The 24,836-nt window shown below is 40.4% G+C and overlaps 2 protein-coding genes across 4 annotated transcripts in view; both read left to right on the top strand.

Moving 5' to 3' along the window:
• Window positions 1–24,836, top strand: part of FGD4 (FYVE, RhoGEF and PH domain containing 4) — a 114,663-nt gene that overhangs the window by 35,097 nt on the left and 54,730 nt on the right. Inside the window, exon 1 of one of the 3 annotated variants that reach the window (XM_075755951.1) lies at window positions 8,148–8,167. The exons of 1 other annotated variant lie outside the window; for it this stretch is intronic. In XM_075755951.1, coding sequence (XP_075612066.1) covers window positions 8,149–8,167 — 19 coding nt within the window. In that variant the 5' untranslated portion in view covers window position 8,148. Of the gene's footprint in view, window positions 1–8,147; window positions 8,168–21,379; window positions 21,667–24,836 lie in introns of those variants that run through there. One more of the 3 variants, XM_075755962.1, reaches the window with a different exon arrangement.
• The window catches only part of BICD1 (BICD cargo adaptor 1), a 272,459-nt gene that overhangs the window by 235,639 nt on the left and 11,984 nt on the right, over window positions 1–24,836 (top strand). The window lies entirely within an intron of this gene.

The raw sequence follows: 24,836 nt of genomic DNA, 5'->3' as shown, positions 1-24,836 counted from the left end.
TAAAACCCTTCTTGACATTCTTACTGCCAGCAAAATGCTATACAGTAATAGGCCATGCTGGGCCTACTACTTATATTGAAAATAACCTGAGAAAGAGATGACCTGTGTTTTTGTGCTGTATGCCTGTAATGCTTTATATCTGTCATGGGCCCAACCCAAAGCCCTGACTGTGACCAAGACCCCCAATACTCATCAAATTGTTCTAAATAGTTTCTACCAAAACCTTTTTTTTTTTTTTTTTTTTCTTCCAGTTGTGAAACTGGTTGCTCATCTTTGTGGAAGGAAGTAGACTGCAAAGAGAACTTTAAGCCGTTTAAATATACACAAAATAAAACCAGGAATATTTTGGGTGACTCCAATGGAACACGTAGTTACTGTTGGCCTAAGTGGTACTGTAAATTTGGGTTGTAAAAAAGTTAACGCACTTGTATGAGCTGTCTCAGGACGTAAGTGGAATTTTTAGCTTTCGTTGGTGTGGCCTTGGCAGTTACCAGCAAATGCTGCCATACTGCTTTTCCTTATGCTTGGTGGTGGAGCTGTTGGCTGTGGGCATGGATGGGGCAAGCTCCACTATTGCCTAATCAAATACCACAGCCTGGTTTCTTTAGATGACCTACTGCTGGCTGATCTGTCAACCTGCTGAAGGAGCTTCAGGCTAGGGAAAAGCAAGGTGTTTTGTAAAATTAATCTGTTGCTTGGTCAGAAAACTCAGACTGCTCAGAAAAGTGTTTGATTTGGATCTAACATGAGTGTTTCTAGATCTTAGAAATTTGTGGCAAAGTGGTGCTTGCTGAGTTTGGACAGGAATTTAAATGGAATTGATGTGTATTATGTGAGTGGGTCTGCTAAATACATTTTAAGAATTTTTCTGCGTTCTTTGCCACTAATAGGTTAGCCACCTGCAATGGGCTAAAGCACCAGGACGCTGATGTAATATTAATACAGCTCAAATACCACTGCTTCTGCTGTACCTCAGATTACCTCTATGAAGCATAAACTAAAGTGCTGGAGTTGTAATTTTTTTTTTCTTCCCAAATTTAATTGATGAAGTACGAGAACTTCCTGTATCTGCATGGAGGTGACTAGCACACTGAATACCCATAACATCTTGAATTATTTTATGGTAGTATTGTTTCTCTACATGTCCTTACTCTCCTACTGTCTGTGGTTTTTATTGAAGGATACTTTATAGAGGAGGGAATGTACAGGCTATTCTTCTTCCAGAGACACCATTTCTATCTTTTGTTTACAAGTTCTGTTGGGAGTTGTCCAAGCCAGGGCAGAAGAGGAGCCCTGCAGTTCCCATCCAGACTTCTCAGAAACTCTTTGATAAAGCCTAAAGAGAAAGGAAAGTCCTGTGGCTGCAGTTCCCACCCATGTGTTACTCTGATGTCTATTCTGCTTTCATTGGGATCTGAACTGGTAAATAAAGAGCACAGGGCAGAGCACCTAGGGTTATACTCTCCCCTCTGAGCTGGATTTACTCTTGCATTGCTCAGAACCACGTCCAAAGAGCTGTCTGTGATCTCTCTTTGAGCCTTGTGTGTCTGAGCTTTGGCTGGCTCAGCTGTCAGATGCTGAATGTCAAACCTAGGAGGCTGCTGCTTTTCCATGGAAACGCTCTGTGCAATTGCAGAAATAATCAGGCATGTCTGGTGGTTGCTGTGCCCTATTGTTGGGTGCTTCCAGACACTGAATTGGATTGTCCTACCTTGACAAACTGAGTTTTCAGCTAAAATCCAGCCCTGCTTTTGTCATCCCTCTTGCTTTTTGTTTTGCTTTTTGCTTTTTTTTTTTTAATGCAGATGGATTGAAAGCATTAATATCACAGTTTATTCTGCTGTTGGAATGTAAGCCCCTTGATGTTGGCTCTCCCTTTCTCTCTGTTCAAGACATCTTGCAAAACCAACTCCAGACCTCTTGCTTCTGGGTAGGTACCACTGATATGAGCTGTTTCATGCTCTGTATGTGCAAGGCCTGAGCTTCAATATCCTCTTCAGGGAGGCTTTACCGTTGAACATTGTCCTTACCAACTCTTCTGTGCACTACATTTTGCTATTGATGTAAAAATAATCCAGTGTTTACAAAAAACTCCTTTTAACTGTTTCTTTGTGATTAGCAATTTCTGAGAGGATTTTCTTCACTAGAGAAAGGAGTTCTAATCTGGGGCCTTTGATGGATTAATTTTTTTTAAAATTACATTTTACATAAATTACTTTCCATAATATTTTAAAATTATATTAATCAATGTGCCTGACTAAATCTAGATATGCTTTGGTCTTGACTTTAAAGAAAAAACAATGTCCTTTTCAACAGGCATTACTAACTTGGAGGCACTTACTGATACAGCTCAGAGAGGGAGGTATTGTAAACTATTTGGAAAGTAAAGTAATTCCAGTTTATGGAGTAAGTGTTTCAGTGTATTGGGCCGGTGCTGTTCCTGATCCGAAAATAACGATCTTTGGAGACTTAGCAGTAGAAGTCTTGGGTTTTCTACTTCTGTAAGGAATTTAATTCATAACTTGGAAGTTATTCTGGAGGACTGCCTATGAAGGGAGGATAACTTTCAGGCTTCTACACAAAATAGGTCACTAAGATGGCCTAGTATGAGCTCTGTCCATGTTTCTTTGTTGTCCTTGAATGACAGTTGCCAAAAAAAAACCATCCACAGAAACAGATGTTGTAATAGCTGAAGAATGATTGCTGCAGTGGATGGAGACATTCTATTCATTGAACTGGTGAGAAGGAGATAGCTCATCTCCCTGCTGCAAATCTCACTTTTGTAAGCAGCAAGAGTTTGGAAGGAAAAGATTTATCACTCAAAACGTTGACATCACTTAATCAAACAGCGACGTAAGAACCAGAGCAGAACAGTCGCTGCCCCTTCTCCCATGCCCAGCACGCACATGCTCCCAGGCTACCTGGGCACCCTATGAAAGAAGAAGAAACTCCATGGTCTTGTTTCTTGTGACACTGAGGAAGCATGTGCCGATGTGAAACCATGGGGTCTGAAAACCCTTGGGAAGTAAAGGGAGTGCAACTCACCAGGCATGAGGTCTCCATTTGCTTTATATCTGCGAAGGTGCTGCTGAGGAAGCATTTGCTGTCTGCAGGGTTTAATTCATCACTTTCCTTCTGCAAAGTACCATGTTTTTTTAATTCCAGAAAACTGTCAATTGAGGTAAGACTGGAAGAGCATCTCTGTCATACAAAGGGATCTTAAAGGACCAGTGTGGAAACCTTAGCCCTTCTGTGCTTATCACAAAAAATGTTAAATCTTGGTATTCTGGACAAGTAAGAGGAAACTCGCAAATTTCAGCCCTTACAATTGCTTACACAATATTTTTTTTTATAGTCCTCAAAATGTAGACATCTGTTTCCCTTGAAGTGAACTTCTTCAGTACCAGATGGTATGAAGTTAAAAGAAATACTTACATCTTATATTGAAGCTGCTTTCTTTTTAGAAACAAAGGTCATACTACAATAGAGCAGATCAATGGTCAATTATATTGGATTATCTCTGGCAGTAACAGATGCTACAACTGTCAGGAATTACAAGGTTGTTCTAGTAGAACTCTAAAAACAGATATGAGGAATGGGCAAAAGTTCAAAACCATGCATATGTGAGGTCTGATGTCACTTACTTAGACACTATGGTTGGCCTTATAAAGAAAGCTTTCAAATCTTATGCAGAGAATGGAGACTAACTTCTGCCGCTATTTTTCTCAGATTAATAATATGCTTTATTCTGAACTCCCGTAACTTGTTTTGGGTGAATAGATTTTAAGCAGTCATCACCAAAACCCAAAATCCAATTTGAAAAACGGACATTTCTAAAGCCCAGTTTGAGTCTCCACCAACTTGAGTAAAACACCAAAGTCTTAGTCTATAAGATAGCAGCTGGGACTAGAAGAAGCTGAAGCACACGGTGTCATTGTTATAAATGACAGCCCCTTCAATGGAATCATTCAGGAGTCAGGATGTCAATATGTTGTTTATTTTTCATTAATGTTGTCCAGCTAAAAACAATTTATTCCTAAACTCCTGCTTGGCTCAGACTGGGCCAAAGAATAAGGGGAAATGGCTTAAGTGTCCTTTCCTTTGTCCACCCCTCTACAAAAGCATTTTGGATGTGCTGTTTTCCTCTCTCCTTTTCAAGTAGTTCAAATAAAACATGTCAGATACACAGAAGATAACTTTTTTTTTTGGTCTTGCTCCATGTAACTTACCTACTGCTTCAGCCAAAATTTGTAGTGCATGCCATTGCCCGACAGTTGCTGCATGTAGTTTATTCAAATCTTTGCGTTGTATCTGTGTAAAATCAGATTTAAGAATTAAAGAAATTCCAGGTAAGAAGCTGAAACGGATTCTGAATGTTGTTGCCCTTTATTCTGTTAGCAATTCTCCTATAATGAGTACAGCTAGTACTTGTTCAAAAACAGGCGGTTTAAGGGTTTTTATTGGTGTCTAGAACAGGTTTTCCAATGCCAAAATTGCTTATAATATTTCAGTAAACAACATCATTTTTTAATACAATGTTAAAATTAACATAGATCTAGAAAATTACTTTGTAGGAGGTCTTTTTCATGAAGGAAAAAAGACTGAAACTGAACTTGAATCCATGTAACTTTGAAGTCAGTCTGTTTGCCAAGAACTGTAATTGCTACAGTTTTTTTCCAGAAATACATAAAATCTATTAGTATATTAAAATTAATTTCTGAGCCATGGTCTTTATTTTTAAGATGCAAAACAAGAAATGCTATTAGTGTGTTTCATAATGCTTAAATGCTGAGAAGTTTTTGTTATTAACCATTGGCAAGTTAAATAGGAAACTGGCTTCCTTCCTTACATTATTTTACCCCTGTTGCTGATGGATGATTAGGTTTGGTGTGCATGGTTGCTTAAGAAATTTTTGGTGATGTAAAAATTGCTTATTTAGAGGAAGAAAATGGGTTGAAATTAACAGCATGAGTCAGAATGGCGTACTAGTCATGGCGTACTGGAGGGGAAATCGGCAGACCTGGGTTTGGTCCCACGCCTGTCACTGGGTACCTGCAGCACCCTTGTGAACTGTGCGAGTTACCTCTGAAGTCTGGGTTCTCCTCGGCTGCCACGCTTTCCCTGGCAGGGACTCTTGTACATCTTAGGGGTACTCAAACCCTGTCAGCAGCAATCTGAGGAGCTTCCAGTGTAATAGTGATGTCTCTTACCAACGTGAGAAAAACTTACTGCGCTCGCTGTGAAACAAAACTAACTTCCTTGTGTGCTGAGGATGAGGGGAAACTGAAAATTGGAGGAGGGGGGAGAAAACTACTGAGGTCTGTGCCTGGAGTCACCCACAGGAAAAGATGGGCATTTTTCTGATGGTGGGGTCCAGCACAGTGTTTTTCAGTCTTTTACAGAAACAATTGCTGCCCTGCAGGACCAGCTACAAATCAAGGGTGCCATTAAAGGAAAGGAAACCATTTTGCCTTCTTCAAAAAAATAATTCACCAGACCTATGTTAGCATGTAGGAACTTGAAGTCCAAATTTGGCTCAGCTTTAAGTAAAATTACCCAGCTTTTTTTTGACGCACTGTTAGTCATAAGTGCTGCATGGTTTTGAGTGAAGGAGAGAAGGTTTGAATGTGTCAACAGACTCAGTCTGTGGACTACTGTGCTGTGTGCTTTTTCACAACCAGTGTTCAAACCTTAAATATTTTGAGACTTAGTCCTGTGCAACTCATTGATATTTAAAGCTTTGATATGTTCTTTCAAAGTTCTTTATTTTGCAGGCAAGATCCTTACTGGTTGGTCTTGAAAAGCCACTTCCTTCTTCCCTCCAGGTAACAGTGGGAATTTCGCTGAGCTAGTGCACACCATTGGTGGAGGTGCGTAGCTGTGCAGGATCTGGCCCCGAGAGAGCAGTGGTTTGCAGCTTTGATGCAAAAAAAGCAACAAAAAAAAGGCATTTCCAGACATGCCTGCCCCCATCAGCAGCCTGGTCGTGCAGCAGAGAGACACGGCGGTTTTGCCTGCTGCTGAATCAGTGTTGGTCTTGGCAGATGCAGGAGCAGATAAGCCTCACAGGAGCCCTAAGACCAAAAGCCAAGGGTCTGTGTAGTTCTTACTGAGGAAAACTCAGGTTGGGAAATTGTAGTGTTCTTGAGGGGAGCATTTCAAGGTCCAAGAGAGAGATCAGGCAGCAAACATTCCTGTCATGCTGAAATGAAACCCACTGGGGGGAAATAAGCCTGCTGTCAGAAAATCATTTTGTCAGAGGGAAAACCAGTCCTTAGCTAATTTCTCGGAACCCTCTGTTTTGATAGTAAATGAAAACTCTAGCTAGCTTCACCTCCATCATACCGTGTGCTTTTACCCCCTCCCCTTTTTCCCCTGCACAACAGGGGAATAGGCAGCGTCAAGGTTAAACCTGGTTGCAAGCTTTTGTTAAGGTGCTGTGCCTGCTTGGGAAGGCAAGGCACCTGCCAGGCATGCCCAGTGAGCGCTAGGAGCTGGCGCTCCCTTCATTAAGGCTTTGCAAGGCTGAAGCACAAAGAGCGCTTGTTGCCCAGTCCCCGGGAGTCTCCCAGTGCTACCACTAGCTGGGGAGGACTGGTTACCATGGAGGCTGCCATCTGTTCGCTCCCCGCTGGAATGTGATTATCCTTGCTGGGTTGGGAACCAGCAAAAGCAGGGGAGCGTGTGCTGGCGGCAATTATCCGCAATGGAGTGCGTTAATGGAAGGCTGGAATTAGCTAGCTGGAGGAGCACATAAAAGGATTTTACCAAAACTATTAATGATTTCTAGCCAAGAGGAGTAAGCTTTTTGCAAGGTCAGTACTAAATTCATTATGTATGTAGGTAATTTTTAATTGGTGCAGTGGCTTTGTGATTTAAGGATGGTAGCATCACGGAAATAATGTTTATTGTTAAGAGGGGGTGTGTGTGTGTGTGGAACTGTATTTTAAAGATCTTTGTCTGTTTCAGTTCAAGCAGTTTAATTTGGGGTCGTTAAAGTAGTAAGTCAGAACAATAACTGGCCAAACTGACATAAATGGAGCAATTCATATCTCTTGTCTTTATGAAATGCTGTTTGCTGCCAAATCTATTTGATTTACATGCCTTTTCACGCTGATTGCTTTTTGTCTGAGTGATTTTTTTATTATTATTTTTTTGGATGCGATACGTGTTTGGTTTTCATACGAGCACGAAGGGTGAGATGAGGGGGAAATGTTCAGAGCTGGCCATACAATGGATGTTTAGGGTGTTTTATGCAGTTTGCTCAAAGGAAGCAGCATAAGGAGGCAGAATGCAGGAGCAGGTTTTCCACTCTTCGTTCCCACCCTCTGCCCCTCTTTCCAACTCACCGACTGACCAAACATTTTGGACTCTTTCTCTTGCAGAGCTTAATTGTACAGAGACTTGACACGAGTTTTCAGGATGCTCTGCAAATATAATACTGTTTTGATGGCAAGATTTCATTTAAAGGGAACAATAAAATTAGAAAATTGTAAGGCTTTTGTATCCTATAAAAGACATTTTTTGTTTTGCTGTAAGAGCTAGGAGTATTATTTTTTTTTTCATAAGAAATGCGTGATGAACATTTGTGTGCAGTTCAAATTACAGACTTGAAGGTAGGGCACTAAAATTCATTTCTTAAAGCACTGTTGTATCCCAAATAGACAAAATGTTACTTCAGCAGATATTTTTAGTTACATATGGGCTTTCCCTTTTCAAATAAAGCTCTTGAGCTGCATCCCTCTTGCCAGGACTGCCATTTTTATTTGGTATAGGGGAGGACAGTACTAGAGGCTTTTAATTAAAACTGTGTCAATCCTAATTCCACTGATCTGTCCTCTGCTTTTATGCATTTAAAATGTCAATGCACTGAGTCTGGGACGAAAGTTACTGATGGAGTTAATAAGTCACGATGGGAACATATTTGACTAGGATAAATTTTTAACCTACGAGATGCTTTCCAAGTCTTGGTGCCTAACAAAATGTGTGTGGGGAGGAGGTTGAAGGGAGTTTTATTTCTTTGAGTAGTTTAACTGTTTGTGGTGTGTGAGCTTTCCTTGTGCTTGTGGGAGCCTGGTATATGTGCCTGAAGTCCTTTCAGACATCATGTCACACTCACACGTTGGTGGAACTGGGCGAGCGCTCTTAATGGAAGCTGTGTCATCTGGTAATTAAAAAGACTTTTTTTAACCCCTTCCTTCTCCAGAATTTAAGTATTGAGTTGCCGTGAAAATGGGTGATTTATGCAAAACTTGCTTTTAATGGGCTGCAGTGAACTTGTTCACACGTGCAAGTTGCAGGTCTGTAATTGCTTTGTTAAAAAGAGCGCAGGAGACAAATTGGCTTTTGTGCTTGAAAAGAGATTAGACTTTCACCTTTCAGACTCTATGCTGAACCTAGCTGGAGGGAAGGGCAATCACCCCAAGGTTATTCTGTAGCCGGTGTGGGATATGTTTCTGTTCCCGGGTCTGTTTCTAGTAAGGTAGCTGTTGCCTGCAAGATTCACTGTCGTGGACTTGAATTACTGTCTCATCGGCAAGTCTTCACAGACAGCAACAGTCATATCGACATAAAGGTAATGGCTTGTATACTCCTTCCGGAGGTGATTTCTCCTGATTGCTAGCTGGTGGTGTGCTGAGAAGCTTGCTTTTCCACTACCTTTGCTAAACCTGTGTCAAGGATAAATAGGGGACTTTACATTTGGCACTCTCCAGCTCTCATTATATTCTCTGACAAGCACTGTGTAAATGTTCAAACAGTCTGGAGCAAACAATTTTTTTATTTACTTCTTGAATGATCTATATGTGGCTTTTGAATACTTCTTTTTTCTTATTAAATTTCACCTTAGGTCACTAGGTCAGTGTTGATTCGCAGATGCAGGATTTAAAGGCTAGACACTCTTTAATCCATTTGAGCATCTGGCCTTTCATAGTAGATGTCCCATTTCCATGTAACAGAGGAATTGTTAAATATCTGTTTGAAATTAATGATTTTTTTAAAGTTTTTTTTTTAATCTTTCATAGGTTATTACAAGTGGCTCTGATGTTTATGCTTAATGTAAAAAATGAGGGTCAGTGTTATCTGCTACGTGATCTCTTGAAGGAGATTTAGTCTAAAACACAGGCTTTGGGAGCCAGCAGAGGTGATGGGTTCTACTGAGTAGTGATTTGGGGTTTTTTTATAAGAGAGTAAGCTCAATTTAGGCACATCATTTCATGAAAAAAAGGCATTTTGAATGAACTCCCAACTAAATAGGGACTAGAAATACAACCTAGTATACAATGGGCTCATGATAATCTTGTTTATAATGTCTGTACTTACGTAAGCTTTCAGGAAACCTGTGATTAAATGGTAAAATCCTGAGTCAATGTATAGGAAGCTGGCTTGCATATAAACGATCACAATTGTTTTCTTCAAACAGTCAAGTCTTTCTGCTTTTCAGTTGACACATGACTATGGAATGCTGTTTGACATGAATTGGGATTTATTTATACATTGTATTCAGGCTGCTGCTTGGCCGAGCTTTTAAACATGCTTAGTTTTCAATATACTTTTTTCCTGCTGTTTACTTGTTTATTCAGAACATTAAAACAAACAAACAAGCCCAGGCTCTGTACTGTCTCCTTTGTAGCATCGTGGCTATTTCAAGGTTAAAGCAGGCAGCTCCCTCTGAAAGGCCACTGTTTAGGAAAGTCCTGGTGCCTGTTTACAAACTGTTCTCTTTGCAGCTCCCATGAAATAATGGAGTCCTCGGGATGCTGGATGTGGGAGGATAAACCTGCTGACACAGGCACTGCTGCTGTTGGTCTGTTCGCCGGGCCTTAGTCACGTAAAATTGCTTGCGTCTTTTATGCTTTGTATGGGTGGGGACAAAATGCAGGCATTAACACTTTTTTCACAAGGCTAGAAATTGCTGTACCAGATCTTAGAAAATGTTGAATTTGTTCTACAGCAGATGACTGTACTAAACTGGTGCATTGAGACTATGAGTAACTAAATGTGAGAGACCGGCAATGTGCAGATTAATGATACGTCTATGAATTGTGGCAGGCTTTTTCAGTCTTCCAGAGGGGCTTGCATTTAGTACAGATGTACTTTTGTCTTTCCTTGTTGAGGTGTCTAGTTGAAGAACCTGAAGACTCAGAGCTGTCCTGCAAATGATTTCAGAAAACATTCCTCCCAGGTAACCCTTGTTCACAGTTGGGAGAACAACAGGGTGGGGATGAATGACTGCACACCAGCCACAGAATATCTTGAAACGGAATTATTTCTAAGTTTTGGGTTTTCTTTTTTCACTTTATCCAGTTGCTCTTACTATATGCAATAATTAGCTGTTCATTTTAAGAATAAAAATACTACTTGGACTGATAGAGCCATGCGAATTGTTTACTTTTTGATGAATATCTGAACAAAATGAGTACTTGAGTACTTTTGGGAATGTGGAGCTCAGCACTGGAAGGAGCCATTTGTCACTGGGGGGTTTTTGTGGGGTTTTTTTCCCCACTCCCCTCAGTGACAGGCAGCCATATAACTTGTGTCTCATTTAGATGATCAGTAGACTTTTCTTCTGGCACACTGAGAATCGCAGACTGTTGCTGGCTATGGGAAACAAACAAACTTTAAATGAAACTTTAACCTGTGGTAAGTGACCAAAAGCAATGCTATGTTGTGCTTCAGAAACTGAGCAGGAAAGATTGAAGTCATTGCCAGTGTCATGAGATTCCTGTTACCAGAAAACTTAAGTGGGCACTCAAGAAATGAACTCTGCTGGCAGCATGCTGCTTACCCTGGACTTGATAGCCATAGCCAGTCTCCGGGGCTTCAGAGGAAAGGGAACCCAAAGCAGCCAAATTTTTGAATCAGAGGGAAGAAGGGTCTTCTAGTCCTGACAGGTGGCTAGTAGAAGTGCTTTTACAAACATACTTTGGAGGATCCTTCACTGCAGTTTTATATGGTGATTCTTGACTATCTGTAGACATCTACTGGCTTGTGTGTCATTTGGACTGTACTTTGCTGTGGTTTTCCCACCACCACAGAAGCAGTTTACCTTCATAAGTTCATATAGATGCAGCTAACTCTGGTATTAAATAGTGTTGCAACTTGTAGTAACGCTTTGGGGGTGGTGGGAAGGAGAAATAATCTACGTTCAGCTGCCCAAATAAGTAGGAGTTGTGGTTCTGAGTTCTGAGTATCTGACAGATGTTATGGTTCTGAGTATTTGATAGCTAAGATTGAAATAAAGTACTGTGCAAGACTTTTTAGCAAAAGGTCATGAACTGTGGATTGAGGTGTCAGAAGACCTGAGTTCCAGTCTCTTCTACAGTTAAGGGTTTTGTTTTGAAGGCATTGAATAGTGCCATGGGTGGTGTGACATATTCCCCGGAGTGGCGTCGAACATAGCTGCTGTTTGAATAGTAGAGGGAAAATTAGCTCAAGAGCTTGTAATATTACTTGAAAGAACAAGTTGATGCTGTAATGAGTTATTCCTTCAGGGTGCAAACTGAACTTCTCACTTGGAATTTTTCTTCCTAATATCTCGTCCTCAGTCCCAGCATCTCTTGTATGCTCCTACAGTCCTGTCCCATTTCCTACATGAGTTAATATTTTTTTTTCCTCTTCCCTTTCTTAAGGAGGTCACTGATGCTCAGGAAGATGAGTGAAAACATGAAGTGTTTATTCTGTAATTCAAAATAGTTTGATGTTTTCACAAATCATGCTTGCAGCACTTACATTGAGACTGAGATCTATTAGCTAGAAGAAATAATGTAATGCTAGTTTTACTGCATTTAACATGGTCAAGTATTGTATACCTGATGTTAAGCTCCCTAAAATATCAAAAGGGTTATATAAGATTTTAAATATATATATATAGATTATATAAGATTACCTGTTGCCTTTCTTTAAAGATGCTGTGCCGCTTTTCTTTACAGCTATTGCAGAGTAATAATTCTCTGGCAGCTCTATGTGCCAAGGCAGTTTCCATGACTCATTTTGATGTCTGTTCTCTTCAGTAGCTCTTGTTCATGCCATTGCTTAGAGCCTTGTGTTGCCATTATGACTTAGCCACCCACTGTAATGCAACTGGCAAGTGTTTTTGTCCCTTGGCTTGTCAAGGTTTCTGTGTGTCAGTTTTAACTGTGGAAGCTGCTACATATAATCTCAAAGATAGCTGCTGCAAGCCAAAATAAAAGGGAAGACTTAGTGGTGGAATTAGAGCCTTACCTAAGAATTGAAACACAAAAGTTAAAACCTAATATGATGAAATAGTCACAGTTAGCAGTGTGAACACTATTTGCCCTTAGCAAAGCCGGCAATGATGCACCCCTCTGTTGTTTGCTAGCATCCTGTTATTTTTGGTAACTGCTCTTTTTACAAACTTAGTCTAGAACGCTGTAGTTGAAGCACCTTGCCCACCAATTTTCCCCATTTTACCACTTGTTTTGCAAGCTGTGGCCTGGTTTCTGGCATAATGGAATAATTACTGCTTGCATTTTTATTTTTGTGCGTGTTTATAAAACTGACTTTATTGATTGTAAAATATAGTCTTTCTAAAAAGTTGACTTAAATTTTCCAGACTTATTTTATTGCTGACGTTACTTTTCTTATTGCTGATGTTTCTCTGGTTTGAGAATATTCCAAAATTTTTATACTGTTGAAAACTCTAGAATGCTTTTTTTGCTTGCTGCTAAAAAGCAGGAGTAAAACTTCAGTTTGTAGCTGAGGAGTTTTTTGTGCATGTGTGTGTCTTCTATGGGATGTCCTCAGCTTCTGTGAATGACCCATGTAGCTAACAGCAGTGTGATATTCCTACAATCTGCTATTAGACATTTTCAGTGCAAAACAATGCACAGGACGTAGTCGCGATGAGAGGGAAAAGCTGCTCAATCCAACATGATCTACTTAGTTCTTTGATGCTGTAGTCTGTTTGACATGTTTTGATGGATTAAAATTTTCTTTGTAGATCTCTGAAACTGCTTTAATCCAGTTTGTCTCAAAATTGGGTGGTGTTTTAGAATCTCTTTCTGTACAAAAGACAACAATGAAACTTGACTGTGTCTTTTATAACTGGCATCTTCTCTGATTCTAGGTTTTTAGAATTCATAGATAGCAGTAAAAGAACTGTGGGGAGAAGTTTATTGATTGCTTTTGTGTTAAAATAAATGATGAAAAGCTATTACTGTCTGGCTGATGAGGTCTGGAGTGTAGATGGCAATAATTTAAAGGAAATTATAGTTTCATTAGTACTGATGATGTCTCTGAAGGCTGTGTTTAATATCAGCACAACTTCTCCATGTAAAAGTCTCAACCATCTCTGATCTTGCACCCTTATTACACTAAAAGTTGAAATACACTTCAGTGTTCTCTTATTTGTCACCACTGTCTATATTGTTATCTTCCTTTTTTGAAATAATTTGATTTGAGGAATTCTTTTTGATCACTTTTCTCTGGATGCTTGAGATACACAAGGCTGGATGGACTGGAAAAAAGCAGAGCTATGTCTTAATGGCAGGGGAGAAAATGGTCCGCAAAGAAGTTCCCGATTTGCTGACTTTCCTATAAGTACTAGATTAAATTGGCTGTAACAGGACAAAGTGAGGAGTCTAAAGCCATTTATATATTTGAGGCAGAAAGAAATAGTTGTGAACAGATATTGGAATTTTTTGTCCTGAGACCTGACCTAGAGAAAGATGTCCCTGCCCACAGCAGGCGGGTTGGACTGGATGGTCTTTAAAGGTCCCTTCCCACCCAAACCATTCTATGGCTCTGTGATTTTTAGGAACTGATGTGTTCTGGAGAAATAATCTGATGCTTTCTATAATGTGACAGGGAGGACAGAGAAAGGCAGAAGGGGAAAGATAACTGTGTTGTGCCATCAAGTTTCTCTTCCCCAGGAAGCATGGAGTCCGAGTTAAGGTAGAATAGATTGAAAATGCCTATGCTGTCACATATTCTGTGCAAGAAATATAAATGAGATTCAGGAAAAGGCTAAACAAATTCATGGTGAATATGTCTTCCAGCAGCTAGTAAAATACGGTTGCAGAAATGCATCTGCTGACGCAGGTGATCCCTAAACGACTGATGCTGGAAGCCATGGGGATTGAGGGCAAGATCATTGTGCATTTGCTGCCTTCTACTGTAGGTTACCCAAATATTTGCTACTGCTTCTTTTCAGACACAGAATATTTGATTAAATTATTTTTTAAAATATTTTTTTTTTCCTGACCACAGTTCATATGCTCTTACTACTCCAGAAATGTACTGATGTATTCCACTCTGGTTTATTGTGAAGCCTCCATGCTGTTTTTTTATTAACTCAAACTAAGAATAATTTGTACTTTATTTTTAGTATCTATTACTGCCCAAACTTTGTTTTTTATATGGAAGCAAAATCACTGTCGCTGCATTCTGACCTGTTTCATTTATGAGTCTTTGTACTGTTTGGATTTCTAATGTGGCAGGAGTAATGTGGGTTTTGCTTTTCACTGTACTGCTGAATCTAAGGAAAATCCTGTGTGGTGGTCTTCCTGGCTTGGGCTGTGGGGTTGGTTTTTTTGGGTTTTTTGGGACATGTATGTGTGTGTTTTGTGTGTGTGTGTGTGACCAAAAGTGAAATTAACTGGAAAATGAGGGTCTGTGCACTTTAAGCTGTTTTGCAAAGATGTTAAATGAGCATTATGCTTAATCTGTGCAGGTGAATAAAGAGGGGCAGCACACCGCTATTAGGGTAGGTCACAAGCTTTTTCCTCTTCCCTTTTTTCTACCCTTCCTTAAAGAAGGATATGGGTTTCCGTGGTAACAGCTACAACATGGTCCCCAACTGGTGGGGCACCAGAGCTGTCCTCCTGGCCTAGAACCACCCAGCTCTGCTGGTGTAGCTGAACGTCCTGGCTGGCAGGAGGGAACGTCACCATCGGAGGTAATACTGTCGCTGGGGAAGATACAGCAGCTGTGGTGGAGGCAGGAGGTCTGAAGAAGCGGACTTCTCAAGGGAGAAAGCATGGGAAGGAGAAGGCAATGAAAACAATATGAGAAAAAGCAGAGCTGCAGGGCCAGAGGGTCTTGTCTTTGTATTTATTTGCTAATTGTGTGGTAGTGTAATAGCATGGATAACACTATAAATAGTAATTTCCTCTTTCAGAAATCATGACATGAAGCTTTCTCTCAATTTTATAATGCATATATATACACAAATATATATATATAAAAACAAACAGGGAAGTATAAGAAACAGTGAATTGTTAAGCCATTTTTCTAAGTGGGAATTGACAAAACAAGCCCGGTTGATAAAGGCAAAACCTTTGACCACTTCCCACATCTAAAACCAAAAATCCTTTAACAGTTGCTGATCTTTCTTTGCCAGAATGAATCACATAGTCCTGGATTTTAATTTTTTTTTAAGTATGGGAAGTACTTTAAGCTACAGAAAAACAGCTTTATATGGTTAGCGTAAAACATACAGTTGCCATAGCGAAAGCACTCCTTTTGTAAACGCTAACAGAATAGATGTCAGTGATATGGCGCTCAATGATCTTTAATATGGTTCTTTGATTATGTAGAACTACAACCATTTAATTATTTGTTTGGTGAGTTTTGTGGTTGCTTGTGTTACTTTTATGCTTGGACTAAATTGTAGACACCAAGATGCAATGCTGTACAAAGGTAGGACAAAAAGGTTGGCTTTTCACCTAAGAGCTTTTATTGTGTGCCCTTTGGGTTTTTGTGCAGTCGCAGGTTTTTCCTTTGGGGCACGTGATACAGCTGAGCTGGAACAAAAGAAAAAAGATGGAAAAATACTGTTATTTACTTTCTAATTATGACATGGTAGTCGTTCATCACACCTGCCTTGAGACTGCTTGTCTTTAAATATAAATCCTTGCATGTGAACCAGGAGAGCTAGGGGAGGGAGTGATGGATGAGTTTTCGATTTCAGAACTGGGATGGAAAGTGTCCTTTCAACAAACTTGTTTCTGTTTGGGCTGCAGATCAAGTCTCCCATAGCATTTCTCACCTTGTTGGGGGTTAGTTACACGTCTTTTTAAGGTGCTAGTGTTACTTTTCCTTGTTGCAGGAGTCCTGAATACCCCATTCCTAAACTCTATCCCTGCCCAGCCCACTTCTGTGTGGACTTTTCCTCCTCCCTCCTTTTCCCGGAGGTTGCTTGTTTCAGTAGGTCATTTGCTTAATCTACAAATTTTTCCCCATCTTTTTTTTCTTTATACACCTGCAAAAATCTTAAGTTGTCATACAGCTGTTTCTTCCTTCCTCACATGCCTGTGTGGCAAAGCTTGAATGATGGAGCTTAACAAGAGAGCAAATAACCAGGTCTGCTTCCTGGGCAGATTTTGTTTTTCTCTCTCACTTTATCCCCCTGTTGATGCTGATGCTTATCTGACCCCGTGGGCCACCTCAGCCTGCTAAGTTAACAGAACAATCTGAAAGAAAATGAATACCTTTCTGGCAGATTAGCGAGTTGAACGGGCTTGCTGCGATGCCAGACAAGACCCAATGCAAGGAGAGGAAAAGCAGGATGTTCCTTTGCCAGCAGCCAGTCACTGGCTTGGCACAAGGGAGCTCTTGGGCTGCACATGGAGTCTCTTGCCTTGTCTCTTCTGAGGATATGGGGTAACTACGCATGAATGTCATCCTTCGTGTACCCATTCAAGGGTCCTTGTCAATGCTTCACAGCTACCGCATTCATTCATTAACCTCTGCAGTCCTCGGGCTGACCCCCGTTGCTGTCCCTGGATCAGACGTTGGAGCTGAGTTAATGTGACAGCCTGGCACTGGGAAGGGCCGTGATGTGCCTTCCCTCTGTGCTGAGCTATGCCACGCTATGATCACCACACACCTCCTGGAGCCTGTCACATTGTAGAAAGCACTGATGCAGCTTGCTCACCTGGAACAAACCAGTTTGCTTTCCCTGCTAAGTTGCATTGGCTTATCACGGGCTGGACATTTTTGTAAGGGGGAATGATGAGAGTGGGATATGTTCATCTTGGTGGCAGAAACATTAAACTGAAATGCAAATCTAACATTAACCACATCCTTGTGGGCTTCATCTCCACTTCCTTGGCAGAGAGGGGAAACTCCTGAATGTCCATGTTGTGGTTTTCCTCATTTGTAGCTCTTGGGAGTTGGTTGCTTGACTTTATAAGCCATTTACTTTGGTGCCATGTTTTGGCTCTGTAGTTTTACTGTCTGCCCATGGTGAGGCAGGAAGCCCCCATCCTGCACCCCGTTACAATCAAAAGAAACAACAAAGCACCAGTGGTAGGCCTTGCTTGAGCTCTTGCACAGAAAGAAAGTAGAGGATAGTAATTGCTTCAGTACAGCAAGAAGGTGCAGGTAGGAGGGGCAGGTGGTCACCCTCTGTTTAGCATGCCTGGGGCGGTGCATTTTCTCCCAGATTTTGACCTAGGCCAGCGTACGTTTCTGAACATCTGCAGTTCCAAAGGTGTGCTTTGTTTTGTGTCCCCGCACCCCGAGTAAATTTTCAGACTTTTTTTTTTGTTTTTTTACCTTGCTATAGAAGTAACTTGTCAAAACTACAGTGAGTAGTATTTAGCAAGTTGTGAGCTATGGATTTTTATTTTTTTTTAACGTATGGTTTGTATCCAGCCTTCTTCATAAAGTCACTTGTTACTGATTTTAGACTACACAAAGAATCACGAGAAGAGCAGCATATGGAAGGTCTGACAGAAGTGGAGGTCAGTTTGGGACAAGGGTGTGTGGTGTCTTGGTAGCTAATCCTATTGCCCTAAGAATAGCTGGGAGCCAGGTTGAACCCCTCTGCAGACTACTGCCGTGCTTTTGAGAGAGGCTTTTAACAGTACCTGAGAAAATATTTTGGGATAAGGACAAAACATGCTTTCATTTTTGCCCAGGACCAAACTGCTGTGCTTTGGAAGTACTGCGGTGTTCTGGAGAAGGGAGAGGGGTAGATAACAGTGTGAGTCAACCACACCAGGCTTTATTGGAGCCCTGTGAAAGGTGCCTTTTTAGTTGTTGTGGTTTTACACCTCTCTCAGACTCATTGAGATGTCTATAGATCTCTCACATGGGGAAAAAAAAGTTGGGGGTTACTTTCAGTGCAGAGCACTGATATATCAAAATTCAGAAGTGCTTGTGCTGCATTCTGTGCTAGGGCGACACATGGGTTACTGGTCCTTTGGGTGGGATAAAAATCACGCTCATCAATGGCTTGCAGTCGTATCATGTCCTGATGCAGCATCCTCAGCAAACCTCTTCAAACACTTTGTGCCTGAAGGGAGTCTGCAGTAGCGGGGAGCCAGCTGAAGACAGCCGTACTGAATGCTGGGCTGTGATTCACCATCACATGAGCTAATTTGTTTTCAGGGGTGTGTGTCAGTGTGGCATGCTGCCCAGGTAACTCTGTAATACTTAGTTTGGCTTTCCAGGTTTCCTAGCAGTACTCGTACTCATATGACTTCCTTCTCAACTCCAGCTTTGTCACATTAAGAATATTCAAATGAGTCAGGTACATAATTTGAGTCCCCTTGTGTGCAAAATAGGGCAAGTACTTAAAGAAAGGTTGTGATGTTTAGTTTGAAAAGTGCATGGCGGTGGAGAACAAAGTGCCATATACTTACTGCAAGACACTTATAAAAATTTTTAATTACTAGAGTGATGAAGTCATGATAAGCAAATAATTTTGATTTGAGATAACTGAGTTTCATAAAACTTAACTAGTCTGTGAAAGTCTCTGGACTAAGAACAGGCTGGTTTTAGTTTGAATAGCTATCTTATTCATACTAAATGACAGCAACTACTTGTCTTAGTAGTACAATTTTAATTACCCACTAATGAGAATATTTTATTTAACTAGTTGTTCCCTATGCCTCTTTGTCTGCTTTTTTAGATGAATTTAACAAATTTATCTAAAACGAACTTTATTTTTTAATTAACTTTTCTTTAAAGTTCATAGACATGTTCTGGTGACAGGTAAGACATAGCTTACCTCTTGTTGATGAATTTTCCACTAATACTTGCCAGTATAGCTTTATTGTGCAGTTTGCACTTGGCATGTTTCTGCCCTTAGAGCAAGCAAAGTTAGGTATAAAACTGATGTGAAACCAGGGGAATAGATTAATGAGATGTCCCCACTGTATCAGTTTTAATCTCTCCAAATCCCCTTATCTGCTAGCTAATCAAATAGAGATAAAATGATGAATCTTTTACCTTTTTTTTTTTTTTTTTTTTTTAAAAAAAAGGGGGAGTTAAGCATGTGTTTTGAAGTTGGGCTTCGGAGATGCCTTTATACTTGTTTTAATGTTGCTTCTTCTGGAAATAAAATAAAATAAAATCCACAGTTTTTTTCAGGTTTCTAAGATTCCTTTTCTCTCCTGAGTGGTAGCGGAGCTGTGGTTACTCTGTGGGCTGTTGCCTGCATGGTCTGAGGTGGACCTTTTGGGGCTGCTTGGACCTCTGACCTCTTGCTTCTTCTCTGCCTTGTCTCCTACAGCAGGGATGGATGGAGAGCAGTCTGGTAGCTCAAATGTCATCCCTCCCACATGCATCATGTTACAAAGTTTGTAGCAGTTACTATATACGTTTTCCCAAAAAGGAGACATGATTTCCCATCCGGCCCCTACTTTCCCTTGTGTGACCCCTTCTTTTTGCTTACGATGGACAGTAACTAGCATTTATGTAGCTGCTTATCTGAACTAATTGCTTCTTGTATTATTTTGTAGCCATTTGTCTTACAGTTTTCCAGCCTGCTATGTTGCTTGTGTGAAAATTGAAAACTTTATTGCTGATCTCATCTGAATTTAAAACCTGTCACGTACTTGTATGACAAACATCAGTGGTTTTCCTGGGTTGGGAAGAGTACAACAGGCTGAAGAAAAGCTGACAAAGCCTCACTGGCAGGTGGACAAACCAGGCTGGTGGGGAAAGCGGTTTGTTTCAAATATGGGAAACTGAGCAGAAAATGCATCTTCTCTGCAATGGCTTTTCTGGAGAGAGAAGGTATTCTGTTGTACTTCATGTGGAAGCCCAAGTAAGGGTGTGAGCTTTGAAGTCTTGGAGATGAACTTCAAAATAGAATTGTAACCTGCACATTGGAGTTCTCTTAGTCTGGTTATGAAACTTAGCTACTGCTATTTTTTGTTTTACTGATACATTGATGACCTGGGTGAATAAAATCTGTATGTGGCTTTAAGGACCCTGGGATTACTTGCTACGAGTGTCAAGGATGGGGAAATGCAACTTCCTAGCCCAGCAGTTTAAAAATAAATGCTCAAAACAAAAACAACACATGCAAATCTTGGTCAAAGTGCTAAAAATGGGTTCCATTTAGATTTCAAATCCATATGTGTGGAACTTGTGTCTGCTCATCTCAAGAAGAAAAATGCGCCAAAGCGTTGAAATAACTGGAGGAGAATAGTTGTTTTTTACTGTTTTTGGCAATACCCGCTCTGTTCATCTGTAATAGAAAGGAAATAATTAGCCGCCCTTTTCCAGAGGGCTGTCTCCTCAGTGAAAAACAGATACTCATAACAATTGATTTTTGCAAGTGTATTCCCTGTAACCCTTGGTACTTGTCCTTCAAAGCAGCTCTGCAGCAGCTGTGCTTCTCCACAGCCTTGAATGCGAGGACCACGAGTGGCTGGTGGTGGAAGGGGTGTAGGGAGTTGTGGTTTGGACCAACGCAGTGGCTGAAGGTGACCTCAGCTGCAGCGAATGACAGGCTGGCTGCTATATTCTGATTCATATTATCTGAATTGACAGGGCTGGATTTAAATTCCAGTTTCTTTCTCCTGCTGGGATGAAAGTGTGCCAGCTGGTGATCACATGGTGTGAGAGCTGATGTGTGAACAATAAAAAAAAAAAGTTACTTGCAGTAACTTCTCTTTCCAGTTAATCCTTTCACTTTTTAAAAATGTGCTTTTTCACTGTTCAGAATTAAATCTAATCTCTTTGTATTCTACCCTGGAGAACAATATCTACCTTATGCCATTTAAAACTTGATTTTAAATTATTCTAGTGAATTTTAATCTGTGCTAAATAAGCTAATGTTTTCACGACAATTCTTTAATGTAGACTTTTTTGGTCACTGCCCCCATATCCTGGGTGTTGTATTTACTTCATTCTAGGCATAAACTTAAATACAGATAATACAATGAAAAAGACTATTAGACATGAGCATTATGCAGTACAAAGGGAGAACAGAGTACCAGAGAAATGTACTAACTCATCCTTTAACCTTGATACTGCTTTAATTTCAAAGAGCAACTAATAGTGACAAAACTTTTAGTAGCTGAGGCATTAGACAAAACAACTTACAGTAGTCCCTCCTCCTCCTTTCTCCAGCAGTTTGTAGGTTACATAAGCTGATTTCTTTGTTTTTCCTCTTTAATACTGAACAGACTTCACTCTCTTCTCTAAGCGGACTGGTTTGCATGCTTACGTTTTTCCTCTCAAAACAGGCTTGCCTTTAAAGAAGGAGGAGCATAGTGTAATTGAAAGACCCAGCATGTAAACTCTCGGCATATACTGAACATCTGGTGAGAAGTCCTTTCTGGCAGCTTATAGGTCTTGTAAATAGGATATATGTGAGCCTGCCCTAGGGTTATTACCCTTGCGAAATCAATTCCTCGTGCAGTGGTACCGGAATATATTTATAAACAATGTCTTCTGAACCAGGTAAGACTGAACGGGATGCTTCTGTTAAACCTTAATCTCTTCAAGGCTTGGTGGCATATTTGTGTCCAGAGACACCAAGAGTTAAACTTTCTAGTTTAAAGCAAATAAACCGGTGAACATCCAGCTGCCTTGTGATGCAATACAGCTGGTATGCTCTGGTGGCTTTTTCCTCCTATTCTCAGTAAATGAGCTTGCAGCCTGTTGAACCGCTAGCCTGATACATCTGCCACTCCGAGAACTCTGCTACTTTTGGCTGGGTTTGCTGCTGCTTTCACCAGCTTGAGACTTTCTTAAAAGCAAATCGGTTTTGTGATGTTTATAAGTGGTTTTTGTTCCTGGCTTATTTGCCAGAATCATTGAGCTCTGTTTATAGCTGCAAGGTTTCTATAGGACATTTCTGTAAGTAAGCATTGGCTCTCAGAATTCTGTCTCACATTGTTTTAGGAAGTAGGTGTACACTTCTGACTTTACGCTCAGCTTTTTACATATAATGTTGCAATAATCCATTTAACTGATACTTATGCTACATAATTGGCTTCCAGAATTAAAGAATGTTTTCTTTTATTGCACTGTCCAGTGAAAGGTTTGGATTTTTTCCACTGCAAATATGCTTGTAATTGAATTTTTAAGAGTACTATTGAAAATACTGCTTTACTTATAAGTGAGTGCATTTTTCAGTTCTGAGAAAAGTTCAGCTCAGGGTAAGTTAAATTAAAAGGCTTACTCAACCCTAACAGCTTAATATAAGAAAGTAAATATTCTGAATTAAGTTTTCCACAGAGAGGTAGATGAAACAGATCTGTGGAAGGTTTGGGTTCAGGATGCTGCTTTCCCTCTGGAAAGGCCTCTGAGACTAAATAGAGGGCAGGGAGTCACTGGCTGAGTGAGTTTGAGAGATTTGCTAGAGAAGCTTGGAGAAGATGCATGCAAATAACTCTACCCCAGCTCTCATGATTACAGTACTTGTAGGCATCTGATTTTTCTTGGGTACAAAGAATACTTGTTTTAAAATCATTCTGTTAGTTCCTTATCTGTTTTATGATTGAGTTTGAAATTGCCCTTCTGCCTCTAGTTTTTGATAATCAACCAAAAGAATGAGAATCACACCTTTCTTCCCACTCCTTAGGTATTATTTTTTCTGTATCTTGAGAAGAATCTACATCTGGATGTAAGCGACTTTTTTTTTCTTCTCTGATCTAACTCTTAAGAGCTGTTTTCTGGGATCTGTAATGTGTATTCTTTTCCTGTAAACGTAACATTAAACCCTTATAGATTTTTCAGGAAGCTCAATGTGGTGCCATAACTCTATTTTTGGTATTACAACTCATCTTCCCTTTTGCCCTTTGGCTTACTTTGGGTTATTTCAGTTTGCAGAGGCCTACAGTGTACTTACATGTAACAGTGGCGGTCTGAATGTCAGATATATTGGTGAAGCTTTAATCTTTGATGTTTTAAGAGATCAAATATGTGAAGTACAAATAGATTTTTTATGTACTTTCAGGTGACACAGGTTATACTATCATGGTATTTTCCAGGCAGTGTATTTCCCAGACTCCAGTTAGAAGTTCTGTGAAAGCAGTTAATGCAGGAGTGGACTATGGTGCAAAACCTGGCTTGAAGGGTGAGAAAGGATGAGCTTCTACCAGCCTGTGGAAAAGCATATAGATACCTCCTAATGCCACCTTCTCAGGCTGGTGTAGGAAATCAATGGATATAGACAGTCTGCACAGAAAAAGTGACAGCAAGTAGTTCCAGTCTGTGTGGGTTTGAAATCGAGTGGACAAATATCCCTGGACAGTCCTAAATCTGAGAGCAGCAGTGAGACACTTGAAGCACTGGCTGCCTCCAGTCCGGAATGGAAAGAGATGCTTCCAGTACTGACTGCTTGGGACTGGGGGAGAGGGGAACCGCACAGCTGCAGGGAGAGTGTCTATAGGAAGAAATACATTCACATGGCAGTTTATTCATTGCTATCACAATGTGCAATTGAAAGTGTGTCCAGGTGCCTGAGCAAAGCAGTTTTTTCCGAGTATTAAAGACCCATAACAAATAGGGGAAATATGTAGAATGTACCTTTTCTGGAGCTTTGATGTTTTTGAAGAGTGTAGCTTTATAGATATATTTTTTTTCAGTAGTGGTATTCACGATAGGGTGAAAGCATCACTGAAAAAACTGATTTCAAGCAATTTAATTTTAAAATGATACTGTGACCCAGACATCAGCAGAGAGTTAAGTATTTTCATTAGTACCATCACTATGCCTTGCTCTGTGACTGTAGCACCCCGAGTCTTATGTTAGTCTTTTACGTGGTAGGTACTATATAAACAGACAGTCTCGTGGTTTACGTCAGTGCTTGTAATCCCAGTGAATTTGTTGAGTCTTTACTAAAAATTCAAAATAGTTATGGAATGCTCCTCTTTCCCATCTCTCCCTATGCTGCCCTGGGTTTATAATGATTATAAAATGAAAGGATTAAATTCCTTTAACATTAAGAGTTTGGAAATTTAGTGCCTGTGTGTTCCTTACAGTTTGTCAGGCAATGCTTGACCTTGAGAAAGGTGGTAGTTAGGAACACAATCTTTCCTTCAGATTGCCATAAAACATGTTGTGACTGCTCTTGCTTGCTTGTGAAAAAGCCCTTACAACCATGACCTATGACTAAAAAAAAGAGGGGGGGTGGGGAAAAAGAAAGAGAAGGAGGGGCAACAATTGGGTTAGGTCATGTAAGGTGGAGAGGGATTGGAGTATTGCCCAACCTTGTATTATAAAAGAAATTAAGTGGTTAGCCTTAAACGAACGTTACATTTTAAGAGTAATTTCAAAGATTTTATTTGCTCTGTGTTTTGGAAAACCTTCTTCCCCAACATGCAAGCCATCATTTTTTTAATGAATATTTTGATACTCTTTCATCTGATGCCAAAAACTGAGGCGCTAAGAAAACAGTAAATATTACATAGGAGTCAGCAACATTTTGTTGGGCTGCAGTTCTGTGAACAGCTCGAGTGATCCAGTGGGCAGCTGCTGCCAAGAGGCTGCCCAGTCCCTCCCCGGGACTTTCCCAGACTTTTGGTCTCCTACAGCACAAAACTCCTGTGATAAAACCAGCGTCCGCTTGCTGCAGGGCTTACGCTGGCCTAGAGAGAAACCCAAGGAGCGTTAGAGCTGGTAAG

The sequence above is a fragment of the Balearica regulorum genome, chromosome 1 (genome assembly GCF_011004875.1).
Source record: "Balearica regulorum gibbericeps isolate bBalReg1 chromosome 1, bBalReg1.pri, whole genome shotgun sequence".
In the NCBI taxonomy this organism is placed as follows: Eukaryota; Metazoa; Chordata; class Aves; order Gruiformes; family Gruidae; genus Balearica; species Balearica regulorum.
The sequence above is the reverse complement of the archived record's forward strand: the minus strand, read 5'-3'. Positions and strand labels throughout refer to the sequence as shown.